Source organism: Equus caballus, chromosome 7, assembly GCF_041296265.1.
Source record: "Equus caballus isolate H_3958 breed thoroughbred chromosome 7, TB-T2T, whole genome shotgun sequence".
NCBI lineage: Eukaryota > Metazoa > Chordata > Mammalia > Perissodactyla > Equidae > Equus > Equus caballus.
The window spans coordinates 32,314,329-32,329,679 of record NC_091690.1 but is presented as its reverse complement, the minus strand read 5'-3'; the positions used below and the strand labels follow the sequence as shown (position 1 = coordinate 32,329,679).

General features: G+C 38.3%; 1 protein-coding gene across 5 annotated transcripts in view; it reads right to left on the bottom strand.

Annotated features, from left to right (window-relative positions):
* The window catches only part of VWA5A (von Willebrand factor A domain containing 5A), a 46,641-nt gene that overhangs the window by 21,016 nt on the left and 10,274 nt on the right, over positions 1-15,351 (bottom strand). For 2 of the 5 annotated variants that reach the window (XM_070272898.1, XM_070272897.1), the window contains exons 11-16: positions 10,625-10,739; positions 9,695-9,859; positions 9,315-9,415; positions 8,674-8,927; positions 5,290-5,418; positions 3,419-3,549 (exon numbers count right to left, since the gene is read on the bottom strand). In XM_070272898.1, coding sequence (XP_070128999.1) covers positions 3,419-3,549; positions 5,290-5,418; positions 8,674-8,927; positions 9,315-9,415; positions 9,695-9,859; positions 10,625-10,739 — 895 coding nt within the window. Of the gene's footprint in view, positions 1-354; positions 482-3,418; positions 3,550-5,289; positions 5,419-8,673; positions 8,928-9,314; positions 9,416-9,694; positions 9,860-10,624; positions 10,740-15,351 lie in introns of all 5 variants that reach the window. The other 3 variants (XR_011440501.1, XM_001501810.6, XR_011440502.1) reach the window with 3 other exon arrangements.

The following is a 15,351-nucleotide window of genomic DNA, read 5'->3' as shown; positions in this document are numbered from 1 at the left end:
TATAAACATCCAAGTCCAGTCTTACATACTCAGTACAGTACTCAAATAGTAAAATAAATGCCACTTTATGTATGTCCTTCTCACAATTTGCACTCCCCATCCACATCCCTTTGCCTCTTTACTCACTGCCCCCCATACCCCCTAACCCCCTGCCCAATATAAGATTCCACCCTTATCCTGCCAAGGAAAGAACTATCTGAGAGACCCAAAAAGGTCTGAACCAGGATGGTCAAGGGAGGAGACTATGGGGATTCTCTCTTGGTCCTCCTCTGTCAGGCCTGGAGGCTCAGTACCTGGGAAGATGGCTAGCTTCCTAAGGAGAGAAGGAAATAGGTCTTAGGATTATGCTCCTACCTGCATGGAAGCGAATCCAGGCCACAGCTTTCCTTTCCAGAAGCTCCCACTCATACTGCAAATCCTTATTATAGGTATGCAGCCAGAGCACTGCCAGGACTGTGGCCCAACTTGAGGAATCCACATTCTGTACAACAGATAGAGATTTCCCTGAAGCCTACAAGTTGGAGCAGGGAGCCCCTCAAGGGGATGCAAAAAGTTCTATTCCCCCCTCACTTACCATCCCCCAAATTGACACTAAATGGCATTATCTGATCTCTCTTTACCTCATCTATGATTTGCAAGGCATAATGCCAGGCTCTGAACCTCAGGACAACAATCCATTGAGTCTTAGGGTAGAAAGGTCTTGAGTTTTAAACCCAGTGTAACCACCAGTACAGTGCTGGAAACTCCTAAAACACCCCCAACGAGGAATACCCAACTGTGACGAGAGAAGCATATGCATAGTTGCTTACAGATTTTATAAAGTACCTTCAAGTTCTTTTATTTGAATCCTCACCAAAACAAACAAACACAAAATGAGGGATCATAAATAATCACATTTTTAAGAGAGAAAACAGATTCACACAAAAGTGAAATGATTTGCCCAAAATTAGCCTCTAGCAAATGACAGAGCGAGAACTAGAGGCCAAATATTCTGAGTGGAGTCATTTTGCTCAATAGAAAGTCTCAGCTAAAGAACAGAAAGTGTTCTTCCATGACTTCTCACCCACAGCTCCCAACTTTAGTTTCCTGAGTCAACAGATCAAGGGAAGTTCCTCTTTCGTATCATTACTTTTAAAATTTAGAAACAGCTATCATGTCCTCTCCGAGAAGTCTTGTTTCAGATCAAAATTCTAAGTTCTTTTAATTCTTTCTTAAGAGGAGCGCTTATGTCAAAGCAGGAAGACTCCCCATGCTTGTTCTCCTAGTCTAGAAACAAACATGACAGTGATTTTTAAGATATATCTTCTTAAATGGTCACATCTGGAAGTATAGGTACTTACAAAATGCTATGACCACAGCCCAAAAATACATAAGACATGCAGCTTTTCTGATAATCCCGTTCCTTCCACTAATCATGTTTCAAATATGCTGATTCATATTGTTTATGGTCATCTAAAATTTCTGATTTTCATGGGCAACAGCTCTTAAATCATTTTGCTTCTGTTCTCTACTTGTATAGTTGAGAATTTAGAATAAAAAACAGTATTTTTATTACTACTAAGTTGTGTTTTTTTTCCCCATGGAAAATTGAAAGTCATTCTTCAAGGTCTTTTGGGATTCTGCTTTTCTTGTCTCATACTCTAACTTCCAGTTTTGCCACAGACAAATAGGAAAGCACTGGTCTACATCTTCATATAAATCTTCATTGAAAATATGCACCTCCAGAGAATTTGGAGCCTGGTGGGTCTAAAAAACTACTTCAGGTTTGAAAAAATTCATTATTCAGTGCTATGGGTTTTCAACTAGTTTGTACTCAGTTCATATACCCATAATTTAAAAAAAACATTCAAGGGGTCCGCCCAGTGGCATAGTGAAGTTTGTGCACTCCGCATCAGTGGCCCATGATTCATAGGTTCAGATCTGGGTGTGGACCTAGCACATCAAGCCACACTGTGGAGCTTGTCAAGCCACACTGGCAGCATCCCACATAAGTAGAGGAAGACTGGCACAGATGTTAGCTCAGTGACAACCTTCATCAAACAAAAAGAGGAAGGTTGGCAACAGATGTTAGCTCAGGGTCAATATTCCTCACACACACACACAAATTCAAATTCCTTACTGAAATTCAGATATACCAGGGCTCTTGATTCCCTTGATTTATTGGCCCAGTTACCATGCCAAAGGAAATGTTAGTGTAACATGTCTTGTTCCCAATGAAATTAAGAAGTTCATGATCTTTACATTTTCTTCCAATTGTTTATGTTAGACTTTTAATTATTTGTTCTACAACAGTATTTTTCAACAGAAGTATAAAGCTAGACACACATATAATTTTAAATGTCTTAGTAACCACATGTAAAAATGCAAAAATAAAGAGATACCATTATTTTACAAATATATTTCATTTAACCTAATATATTCAAAATATCATTTGAACATATAATCAATATAAAAATAATTGTAGATGAAATATTTTACCTTCTCTTTTCATATTGTCTTTGAAATCAGTACGTATATCACAATTGTAGCACACCTCAATTCAATCAAAAATTTAGTTCCTCATATGCATTAGCCACATTTCAAGAGCTCAATAACCACAAGTGCCTAGTGGATACCGTATTGTATGGTGCAGTTATAGGATATGTGAAGTTTATTTAATCACCTTCCATATTTTGAAAATTCAGAATGACACTTGTCCTTTAGGCTTTCAGCATTTGTCTGATATTTAACAATTTCTCAATTAGATTTACTAAGTTACCTTGAAATTCTGGAACATAATTTGTCCTCGTCAGCATACTCAAACACATTTGAAATAACTAGCTCATTCCTATGATTACTTCACCTATCCTGACTTAAATAAAATTTTGCTAATTTCTAGACTACTTCCTTTTATATGCAGAGGAGCAAAAATGTGGGTTCTGAAGACAGATAATCTAGAATTGAATTCAGCTCACCACTGACTGGCTGGGTAAACTCAGACACATTATTATGCTTCTCTGGGCTGCAGTTTCTTCATCTTTAAACAGTAACGTGAATAGGATTTACCTTAATTAATTGTTGCGATGAATAAATAAGATCCTGAATGTTAAGTGCTCAGCACAGTGCCTGGCACAGATTAATTTTTCAATAAACATTAGTTATTATAACTAAGATGATTGGCAGAGAGTGTAGTTAAAGTAGAAGAGGACTTTTGCTTTCACTTTGTCACCCATCCACTCTACCAGCATACCATTCGCTCCTTGTTCTTTCTGCTCTAACATATCCAGAAAAATCTTCAGCCCCTATTTATTAGAAATTAATTTAGGCTACGGTGTGCTGTATTCTCCTTCCTCGGGTGAGTCATGATTCACCTCAGTTCTCATTAATGACCCCAATCCTTCAAAAACATACATACTGCTTATTTGTCTCTGAATCTCACCTTGAGAGGGAGTGCTGCCAGTACGTCTTCCAAACTCATACCGAGGACCACGGCCAGACCTTCATTCAGATCCCAGGAACCGTTTGCTTTTTGGAGGGAAATCAGCTGCACAAGGTGCTCATTTCCAAAGACTTTGGGGGAGAAACAGAGAGAGAGGATGGGGAGTTACGGAGTTATTGGTCCCTTAGCATATCTGAGAAAGACAGGTCTGAATTCACAGACAAGCTGTAGTGAGAGTGCAGAGCTAAGCAGATCCTACCAAGATCCCTATTTCAGTTCTTCACCTAGGAGATATGCATTTTCTCTGTGACAATGTCGGCCACCTCAGGGATGGACTGATTTAAGGGGAGCTTCATTTAAAACTTCAGCAATAAGGAAAAGATACAGGGTACTCAAGAACCCATAGGAAACTGCTGTATAAAATCTTATCCACTCCTGTTCAAACGGTCCTTAAAACTTTAAGCATATTAAAAAATTCTAGACAAATATAGCTTGATTTTTAATTATCAGAACTTTCAAAGCAGTCAGCAGTCTACCTCAAGCAATAGTCTAGTGTCTAATCCCGGTGGTGCGAAAATTGGTTAAAGACAACACAATTTTCATAGAAACTATCTCACACTGGCTATCTATTATAGAAGATGACATACTTAGACCAATGTAGAAATTAGTAGGCAAGAAAAACTGTAACTAGAAAAACAGTTCTACTCCAATGGGGAAAAAAAATCTAATGCTCTGAATTTCAACACCCTTAGTTTGAATCTCAGCTCTGGTAACACTCAAAATTTAATAATTACTTAACTAGTAGGAATCTCAGCCTTCTCTGAAAATTGGAGACAATAATGCCTAATTATTGTCATGGGAAAGAATGTGAAGTACCAAGAAGGCCTCTAATTAGCTCCCTAAAAATAGTAGTTAATTAATTCACAAAAATCAGCAGCATAACACTGCTGGGTAATTTTTCTTTCTACTTTGGTAAGAGGATTCATAAGAGAGAAATCTCAGATTAGGGATATTCTAAGTTAATGGGATATTAGGTCAGCATAGAAAACCAACACAGACTGAGAACCTACTCTGTGGATAACATTAAGGAGGTTCCCATGACAACTCTGTGAGGTGAGTAGTTGTGCAGCTGAGAGAACTAAGGTTCTAATAAGTGAATTAATTTGCCTAAAATCCCACAGTAATTGAGAGTACACAGATCTGAATCCACCATAGATCTTGAAACACTCTTGCCTAGGGAGAATAAATAAGTAGAGAGTAAGCGGCAAAGAAGAAGTTTAAACAATTAAACAACTGTACACCAGAAACTCTTGCTACAAAAATTGGAGACTAGAAACAAATTTCTTTGAAGCCTGTTTTAGCAGAAAAGGCACCCCTTAGTGATGAAGTGTACTTTGACTCAATCTGTCATGTACATGAGAAGCTCAGTTGCTTGGAACACAATCCAACGACCAAGGGAAATGCTTTGGTGACAGACAGAAAGTCATCAGAGAGCATCAGGAATACCTATCTTGAAATCCAACTTGTAAAAAGATGATCAGTGCAGCAAGGCCGAGATAGGGTGGCAGCAGAGTTCTGCAGGAGGAGGGCTCCAGCCTGCAGGCAAGGTGTGTGAGCTGAGACGGCAAAAGGAGTTTGTTTAACTAGGACTCAAGCCAGACTCCCTTGGGGTAGGTTTCCGGATCCTATAGTGTAGACTAAGGAAGCTATGCTGGGTCTAGAAAATATAGGGAGTGGACAAATCTCACCCTCTGCTTGACGCTTTTCAAACAGACTACCTCTTAGGTAGTAAAAGCCACAAGATAGCAGAATGTTGAAGATTAATTCTTGAGTCCCCATAGATCAGAGAAGAGAACTAAGGCTTATCTCACCTGTATTGCGAGTTTCCAAGTTGGTCCTGTTGCTGGAAGAACGAGCTGTTTCCATCTCAGGAGAGATCTCTTCGGGAGGTCTGCATTTCTTCTTTAGTTTCTGACCAAGAGCTTGGGTTTTGCCTAGTCCTATATGTGTGACAGACAAACACTGGTGAGAAGAAGTCCTTGGAAAGATGCTCACCTAGAGAGTACAGGCCCTTGTTAATCATGGACTTCTAGGGATCATGACCATTCTGCTGGTATGACATCCTCAAGTAATAAGAAGTGCTCCCCATGGGGCCGGCCTGGTGGCGCAGCGGTTAAGTGCACACATTCCACTTTGGCGGCCCGGGGTTCACCAGTTCGGATCTCAGGTGGGGACATGGCACTGCTTGGCAAGCCACACTGTGGTAGGCGTACCACATATAAAGTAGAGGAAGGTGGGCACAGATGTTAGCTCAGGGCCAGTCTTCTTCAGCAAAAATAGGATTGGCGGCAGATGTTAGCTCAGGGCTAATCTCCCTCAAAAAAAAAAGGAAGTGCTCCTTGTGGGCCGAGATGCAGGAGGATGGTAGGAGGACAAGGGCTTTGAATGAGCTGAAAAACACCATTACAGACATTGACACTGAGGCTCCCTCCACTCTCTTTTGTAGGTAAAGGGCCTGATAATTTGAGGTACATACCCTCCTAAACATGTCAGCCTCAGCCACCATCTTTATTGTGCATTTTTTCTTCACCTATGAGCCCACCTCCTGCACACACACTCACCCTCTGAGGCCTTTCTACTGTGTCCTCTGTAACCCTTGATACATGCTAATGATCTTTCCTGCATCTTTAGTTTTATTACAAGAGGCTTCTTCCAACTATTTATCTTGACTTAAAACTAATTTTTCCTTCCAAAAAAAAAAACTGTTCTCCCTCTGTCCCCCTCAAATGGTGGTTGCTCAAGGTATCATACCCTAAGAATCCAGGTTTGGGAGGTAGGGTTGGCAACCTCTTCAGTTCCAATTGCCACATCCAGACCCTCCACCCTCACTGGATTACCTTCTTCATATCCTCACTTCTGTTAACCTCCAACCTCTTTGTCACATCCCATCATTCATTGAAGCATCTGAAAGCTAGATTACAGATTACTACTTCACTGCAAGGCTACAATCATCTTGAGAGATTTCACTACCCATGTACATAATCTATCCAACACCCTAATTCAAAGCTTCTTAACTTTCTCAAATCAAATGGCTTCAGCCTCCATCCTACTTCCGCCATTCCCTCCCAAGCCAGGACCTTGTTATCTAGTAGAACTGTTCTACCTGTAAAAAACACATTGAAAAACAAAATATTGCTTTTTAAATACAATATCCAATTTTTCCAGCTCTCTAACTCAGAGATTCCTATTTTACCTGGTCTTTGACCTCATCAGGACTTCTAAGTCCTTGTTTCCTCTGCTTTTTTCCTATATGTCAATTTCTATCTTTACTCTCTTCTCTATTTAGCCTAAATCTCAGGTCCAATACTTCAGTACTCTCTTATCAATGTCTTCAATTCCATGTCCCTAATTTCCTTTTCATCACATCCATCTGGCAAAACCCCAACTTCAAAACAGAGCCAACACTCTGCTCCATTCATGCTTATACCAAAGCTGCCGAGTACTGCTGAAATGAATCACGTAAACCATGATTCCCTTTAGAAGTTTGGTGCCACTAAAAACGTCAAGATATCTCAACTAAACTGGACCCTCAAAACTCCTTGACAAATGCTGTTTCTCCCTGGGTATTTCACTCTCCAATTGTCCACAGTGGTTATTTCAAACCCTTTCCTCAAATTCTCTTCTCTACCACTTCTAGTCTCATACTCATTAGTTAAATTTACTGTCTCTTTCACTAAAAATATAGAAAAACTATCACACAGAAACTACAAATACTTGCCTCTCAGCCTATGAACTAAAATGTAATCCCTTTACGTGTCCTCCACTTCCCGGCAATAAGTGGGAGATTGTCCTAATACTTGTCCTATTAAAGGCTAATCCCTCCACTGCAGCCCTAGATCTCACCCTCTCTCACTTCCTCAAACACCCTTCTCAATCAGCTATCCTTTTTCCCAACAATATTTTCAACCTCTCTACTGGCACTTTCCTATTAGCATTACAACACCCTCAAATCTCTCCCATTCTGAAATTTTAAAGAGATATAATGCACAAAAACCCAGCTCAACTCTACAATCTCTTCTATAGATATTCCTACTCCTTCCCCTTTTCAGCTTAATGTTTATAAAATCTATCTTTACAAGCTACCCCTCATTTTCCACCTCTCATTTGCTCTTTAACACTCTCTGATGGGAATTCTTTCCTGATCTCAGCCAATGAAACTGCTCTTGATCAGATTAGCAAGACTTCTTTGATATTAACCCAACAGTCCTTTTTCAATTTTTACTTTGACTTCTCTGCAGTATCTGATTCTTTGATAACTTCATTTATCATAGTTTCTTTTTGTTTTGAATATGTACTCACTTCTTTTCTTCCTATTTCCTTCCTCTTTATTCTGGTTTGGGGAAATCCTCTGTTACCCATCCCTTAGATACTGGGTATTCTTTAGTGTTTCAATCTCATCCTCCTTTTCATCTCACTTATACCTGTCCTCTGAATAATCTCATCCATTCTCATGCCTTCAGTTATTACTGAGATGCTAAGTATTGCCAAATGTCTATCTTCTGACCACCAAACCCATCTATTCACTTTCTACTGGACATCTTCCTGTGGATATTCCACAGGCATCTCAAGTTCAAGGTGCTCTAAAAATAATTAAACTATTTAACTCCCAAATTTGAGTTCTTTTGTTACTCATTTAAATAAATGGTATCCTCATCCACCCAGTTGCACAACTAGAAATCTGGGCTACCTTGAAACCTGCCTCTAGAACTAACATCATCCATTCCCCTCCAGCTGTGGAGTCCTGCCCAGGGAATTTCTCCACCTGATCCTAATCCTCAAGCCCCTAACATCTATAATCAAGCCTGCTTGTCTTATGCCTGAGACAATCCCAATAATCAGCACCCATTCCCTAACACTAGTAGCTTGTTCATCAGCCATATGTGTAATCATTAACCATCTAATTATCAATAGGATAAATCACCTTCAGATTCAGACAGTGGGACTACTCAATTGTGTGTTTTCTATGTTTTAATTTTCCTTGTTTGTTTTCCCTTGGATTATTTTAAATCTCCTTGCCAATGAGATATATTCTAGTACCCTAAAACAGAAAAGTTTATCACCAGCCAGAAATCCTAGATGTGGAGAGACAGGAAAAAAATGCAACTTAAGGACATTTCACAAACTTTCCTTTAAATGATATGTTCAGATATCCAAGACTCCTTATTTTATGTGAGTTTTAATGGGGGAAAACTCACCACTTCGATTATATGATGACATCACAACAGGAGTACTCATTAGAATTGGCCTTGGAATGGCCCTACGAACCAGGGGCCTCTGCACAGGCTTGTTGAGATCCTTGTTGATGGCAATGAAAGCTGTGTGGGAGCTTATGACTCCACACTCAAGGCTGACTTTCAACACATCTTTTTTATCATTTGCTGGAGTCTCCCTGAAACCCATGTCCTTGGTCTGAAGAAAGGACTTGGCAGCGAGGCGGTGAATGGTGAGGCTAAAAGAAAAAAACGATTGTGACTTAGGGAGAAGCATATATGTGCCAGTTACTAAGGGCCCTCAAAAGTTAGGGATGACAGAGGGGAAGAAAAAGCCAGATAGGGGACAGATAAGACTTGAGTGGGTTATAAAGGAGAAGTGACTATAGGGAAATAATTAAGCTGAAAATTAAAAGAAGGAAACCAATCCCTAAGAATGGCAGAGACAGAAAGAGAAAGGAAGAAAGGAAGGAAGGGGGAGGGAGGAAGGGAGGGAAGGAAAGAAAGAAAAGAAAGAAAGCAAAGACAAGACAGAAAGGAAAGTGACAAAGAAAGAAAGGAAAAGAAAGAAGCAAAGACAAAGAAAGAAAGAAAGAGAAAATAGCAAAGGAAAAGTGAATTCTCACTTGGCATCGAGCTTGGGTTGTAGAGAAAACGTCACCTTATTCTCAAAACTCTTGCCCTGGAGTACGTACTTAAGGCAAACTTCTCCTGTGGCCTCTGCTGGCTACAAATGAGAGAAGAGTAGAAATAACGGAAGGGAGAGTTCACCAAGAGAAAGGTCAGAACTGGGGCAGCTCCCCAACCTAACATGTTAACATTCCTGACTAGGAACCAGGTAGCTCAGGAAATCAGAGACCTGAAATGATGGAGAAGGGGGCAGGCTCACTGCACCTGGAAGTGCAATCCCTTGATGAGATCCCACCAGCTTTAATGACATTGTCCAGTGCAGAGTTCAGGGCAGTAGCTATTCTGACTAGAGGAATAAGCGAGAATGAGAACTCACCGGCATCATCCCAGTCAACTGGGCATAGACAATTAACCTCTGACCCCTAAAGATGACAGTCTGCTCTGGGGAAAGCATTTTAGCAGAAAGACCTTGAGGCAAATCCCAGCTCAGAGACACGTCCTCTACCACAGGCTGTAGAGAACGTTTCAGGGCTCTAAGAACCTGGTAGAAGAAAGAAAAAATAAGCACAAAGAACAATAATGGCAACAATGACAACTACTAACTGAATATTTATCACGCACTGGGTACTATGAGACATGATACATGCTATGTCTATTCCTTAACACTATACAAGGAGATGGGTATTATTATTCTTGCTTTACATGTGAGGAAGTTAAAGCTGAGAGTTTTAACATAAATGTGAATGAAGTAAATGTGTAGGAAAGGAGACGCTGGAGAAGTAGAGACAAGAGATGGCACCAACTGGGAAATAGGAACTTAGAAATATAACAAAATGTGGAAGACACCTTCCCTCATGCATACTAACCAAATGGAGTATCAATTTACTGCTTCTTCCAATCTACCAGACATATTACAATTATTCTTTCTCATTTCTCTTTGTATCATTTGCATGGAGGATAGGATATGGTATCTAAGGAGGTCCTAAAGCACAAACCTACAATCTCAATCGTGACAGTCAAAATTAGTAGTCTCTCTGTTTCTGGCCTTAAATATAAAGCCCTACCTCTTCCAGCATCTTGTCCCTGGGCTTCCAACTACTAGGACCAGATGTCATTTCTCCAGAAACTACAGCAGGCCGCTTTTCCATAAGACCAAAAGTAGCCACATTAAGTATACAGCCCAAGGCCTTGGGGATATGAAAATGAATCCCGGAGGCGAGTTATTGCCTCTACTCTTGCAGCAATGCCCACCCTGCTCCACACTCGCTCTAGATCACCACATCTGGATACAAGGCCTGCCCCTAACCTTGGACTGCATCCTTTCCTTGCCTGTGATAAATTCTGAAGTGCCCCCTGCTACCCGAGCAATGCCTTTTATTAGGCTGGTGGAGGCTCCTTCTCCAATACCAAACGAGAAACATCTGTAATTATAAAAAGACAAGAGATTAGAGAAAGGGACTAAAGAGTGAAATTACAAAATTAATACATAATGGTCAAAAAATACATAAAGAGATAGTCTATTTCCTTGGCCATATGCATAATAGCTACCATTTATTGAGCATATTCCATATTTCAGGAGGTCAAAAGCCTTAAATTAATATTGCAATTTAATCATCACAAGACTCCTAAGAGGCAGGCTTATGTTTCACTTTGCAGATAAAGAACCGAGGCCCAAACAATTTAAGAAATTTGGCCAAGATGGCACACCTACTAAATGGTAGAGATGGCATATGAGCACTGGTTGGTCTGAATATAAGATCCCTCTGGCAAACCATTATATATTATACTGATTCTAGAAGCAGAAAAAACAAAATAATAAGACCACATCTTCATCAATTGTTTTCAAATCAACCAAAGAATGGGTTAATCAGAAGGTAGGGGAGTTAGGAAAAAACTGACACTATCATCAGTGCTAGACTAATATTATACTGGAACCACATCTGCCCCAGCAAGGCCAGTCTCAGTGTGGGAAAGAGTGCCTCCTGCTCTTCTAACTGCTCTCTCCCTGCACTAGTCCCTGTGCATCAAATGGCTGATTAATCACAATTTGACTTCCCAAATAAAACTGTCTATAAACAGAAAATGGATCGGTGATACAAATACAACCATTTTTAGAAAGTGTGACATGGATAGTTCTCATTGTAAATTAATACATTGGAATTTTGGCTTATGCATCAGTCTCTTTTGCGTTGGGTTAGTGTGAGTCATCATCTCCAAGTCTAGTGACACCAGCACAAGGACTAATGTTATGAACTTGTAGTGCTAAGAAGACGACTTCTAATTATGGTGACCTAACTGTGAAAATGCTCCCTAGAGACACAGCCTGCCAGCATCTTGACATTATCACCTTTAAATTTCCAACATGATGTTTGAACTGTGGCTTGTGTTCTTTATGGGTTACAAAGAGCTTTTATATATATATGTTTAAGTGTTTCTATACATAAAACAAAAGCTAAACAACATATATTGATGGATAACTATATACCTAGAACTTATTTAAGTGATTCATGTGGATGATAATTATAATAATGGCAAAAATTCATGTAGCATTTATTTTGTGTCAAGCATGGTTCCTAATGCTTTATTTAGTTATACTCTTTTAACCATCACAATAAACATATAAGGTAAGTACTATTATTATCTGCATTTTCAAGTGAGGAAACTGAGACTTAGAGAATTTACTTGATTTGTCCAAACAGCTGGCAAGCAAAAGAACTGGAAGTTAAATGTATGACTTCTGACTTAAAGTATAACATCCTAGGAGAGTTCTGCTCAGAGCAATGCCAAAAGAAACTGTTTGAAAGCCAGTAGAGAACTAGAAAATCTGCATACAATATCTTAAATCATCTCTTTGAAAACACCAAAAGGCTACTGGGGCAATAAGAATCTATGGCCTAGACTTGGGAGAGGAGGGAAGCAGAGAGAGATGAGCTTGGATCTGGTATCCCTCCACCCCTTGAAGCAAGTGTCAAGTACAAACGGATGGCTGAGGGGTTGAAAAGCTAAGCAGTTTCAGATATGGGCCTTCCAAAGACAAGATGTCCCGTAGACACCTCAGGTTTTCACACAACCCTGGAACCTACAGGCTAGAGGTAGAGGCGAATAGAAGTAAACTAGCCATCAAATAACTGAAACTCATTAGACTCTAATCGGACTAATTATCTGCCTCTAGACTAGCAACCTGTCACAAGAAAAGAGGAGGTCTTCTAACAGGGAAGATAACGTCATCTAGAAGCTCAAAGATATTCCTACAATATTTCACATGAAATATCTGACAACTAACAAAGAAACAGAAAATCCCCAAATATTGGGGAATTATACCCTATACTTCTGAATAAGACAGGCTTTAGAAATAAATCATAATGATAATGAGAAAATATTCTCAAGTGGACGCCAGTGGAAAATGACATATCCAAATTCAGGATTCAGCTACAGATAGGCTTAAATTTATAGTTCTAAATACATATATTAGAAAAGAGAAAGAAGTCTAAAAATCAACTACCTGGGCATCCATCTCCAGATGTTAGAAAAAGAATAGCCAATAAACCCAAAGAATTTTAAAGACAGAAATGAGACACGGAAGCAAACATTATTGATATAGAAAACAATCATGCAATAGAGAGGATCAACAAACCCAAAAATGCTGGTGTTTTGAAAAGATTATCAAAATTGACAAGCATTTAGGGCAAGGAACAGAGAAGGCACAAATGAGCAACACCCAGATTGAAAACGTCATACTACCACAGATTCTACAAAATTTAATAATATCACAAGACGATATCGGAGAGAATTTTATGCTAAAAAATTTGAAAATTTACATAAAACATAGAAACTCCCATAAAAAACCAAGGATATAAAAATACAAATAGTTCTATTTTAATTAAAGAGATTTAAAAGCCTTCCCACAAAAAAGTCTCCTAGCAAATTCTAGTAAATATTTAAGAAAGAAAATATTTCAGGTAATAGAAAATCAGCAAATTCTCAGTTCATTTCTGATGCCAGCATAAGAGTGATATCAAAACTTGACAAGAATATTATGAGAAAATATATCTGAATATTTCTCATGGAAATAGATTCAAAAATCCTAAACAATTAAGAGCCAATTGAATCCAAAAATATATGAAAAAATATTAATAGGTCACAACTAATTTGGGTTTATTTCAGAAATGCAAGGTTGGTCTAACATTTAACGATAGTCATATAATTCACACATTAAAAGAATAAAGGATAAAATCATACATTCATGTCAAGAGATACATAAAATGCATTTGATGAAATTCAATAACCATTCATTATCTAAAAAAAGAAGAAAAGGAAAAGAACTCTCAAAACAGAAATGAAAGGACATTTCCTTAGTTGCAAAAAAAACATATAGAAAACAATCACACTTATTGATACAATGCTAAACATGTTCTCTGAAGTCCAAAATAAGATAAGGATGCCAGCTATGACCACTTCGACTCAGGTTTGTACTAGAGGTCCTTTTCAGGGCAGTACAGAAAGGAAGAAAAATGAAGACATAAGGATCAGAAAGGAAAAAAATAAAACTAACATTATTTTCAAACATGACTATCCATAGAACATCTAAAAGAATCTACAAATATACTACTAGAATTAATATCTAAATTTGGCATGGCTATTGAATACAAAGTCAACGTAAATTTAAAAGCTATTGTAAATTGTTATCAATTTATATTTAGAAATAAACATCCAGTAAATAAAATGTCTAAAAAATACTATTTAAAACAGCATCAAACACCTAGGAAAAAAATCTAATGAAAAATACATCAAGACCTCTACACAGAGCATTATAAAACATTATAGAAAGATATTGTGTGTATTGTAAGATTAAGAAAACGAGTAAGTTTACTCATTTTGTGGGACACCAGGTTCCTCACCATGGAGGAAGAAGATACAAATATGCAATAGGAGAAAAACAGAAAAAATGTTATATTGTTACCTTGGAAGTAGGGGTTTCAGTAAAAATTTGTGTTTTTTAGACATATTTGTTAGTTCCGTCTGCTGAAAATGGCTAGACTCAATAACAGCCCGGTAGCAAACAGTTACACCTAACACTTAAATACTGACTTCTAATCAATTTTTTCACTAAAAGGAACAAGGCACAGGGATGGGAAAGTACAGGTGAATCAGAAACATATTTTTCTAAGAAAGACAGGAAATATTCATAAACCAAAGAAACATGAAAATGACATAGGAGCAAGTTAGAAGGGGCTCCCACTGGCCAAATCAGGAAATTTTGAGATTCTGAATAATAAGAATAACGTATCTTAAAAAAATTGAAAAATAATGAAAGAATCCAAAAGTACATATTTATACAGCAAAAGGAAGGAAGGGAGGGAGGATGCGAAGAAGGGAGAAAGGGAAAGCTCTTCTTTACAGTAAGACGTCAACTAATAAATATGTAAAAGCTGACAGGATTTTAAAATCACTATTTTATTTGGGCAATAAGCATAAGTGAATGCTAAAACTACTGAGTAAACATTTGCTGAGAACAAGATGTTTACAATATATCAAAGTTATCTTCAGATACAACCTTTAGCTAAGTGGTCAAACTCATCGCCAGGCCCAACATTACTTTTTAGATTATTTCTTTCAAAAATATTTAATATTAATGAATTTAAACAAACATAAATGGAGATTCTACAAAAATAATTAGCAAGTACTCTTTCAATGTCAGTGGCATGAATATTAACTATGACTCCATGCTATACAGGTATGAATCTCAACATACTGCTGAGGGAAAGAAGCAAGACAGACAGACAGAAACAGAGTTACACTGTATCACTCATTTATTTTCATTCAAAAACAAGCGAAAATAATCCACGGTGTTATAAGTCAGGAAAGCTACTTCCTTCAGGGAGGAAAAAGTGGGTGGTGATTAGAAATGGGGTGTGACGGAAAAGGGTACAGATGGAGAGGTAATGGTAGCATTCTAGTCCTTGACCTAGGTGGTAATTACACGTGTGTTCACTCTGATAATCAATCCTGCTGCATACTTATGATTTGTGTAGT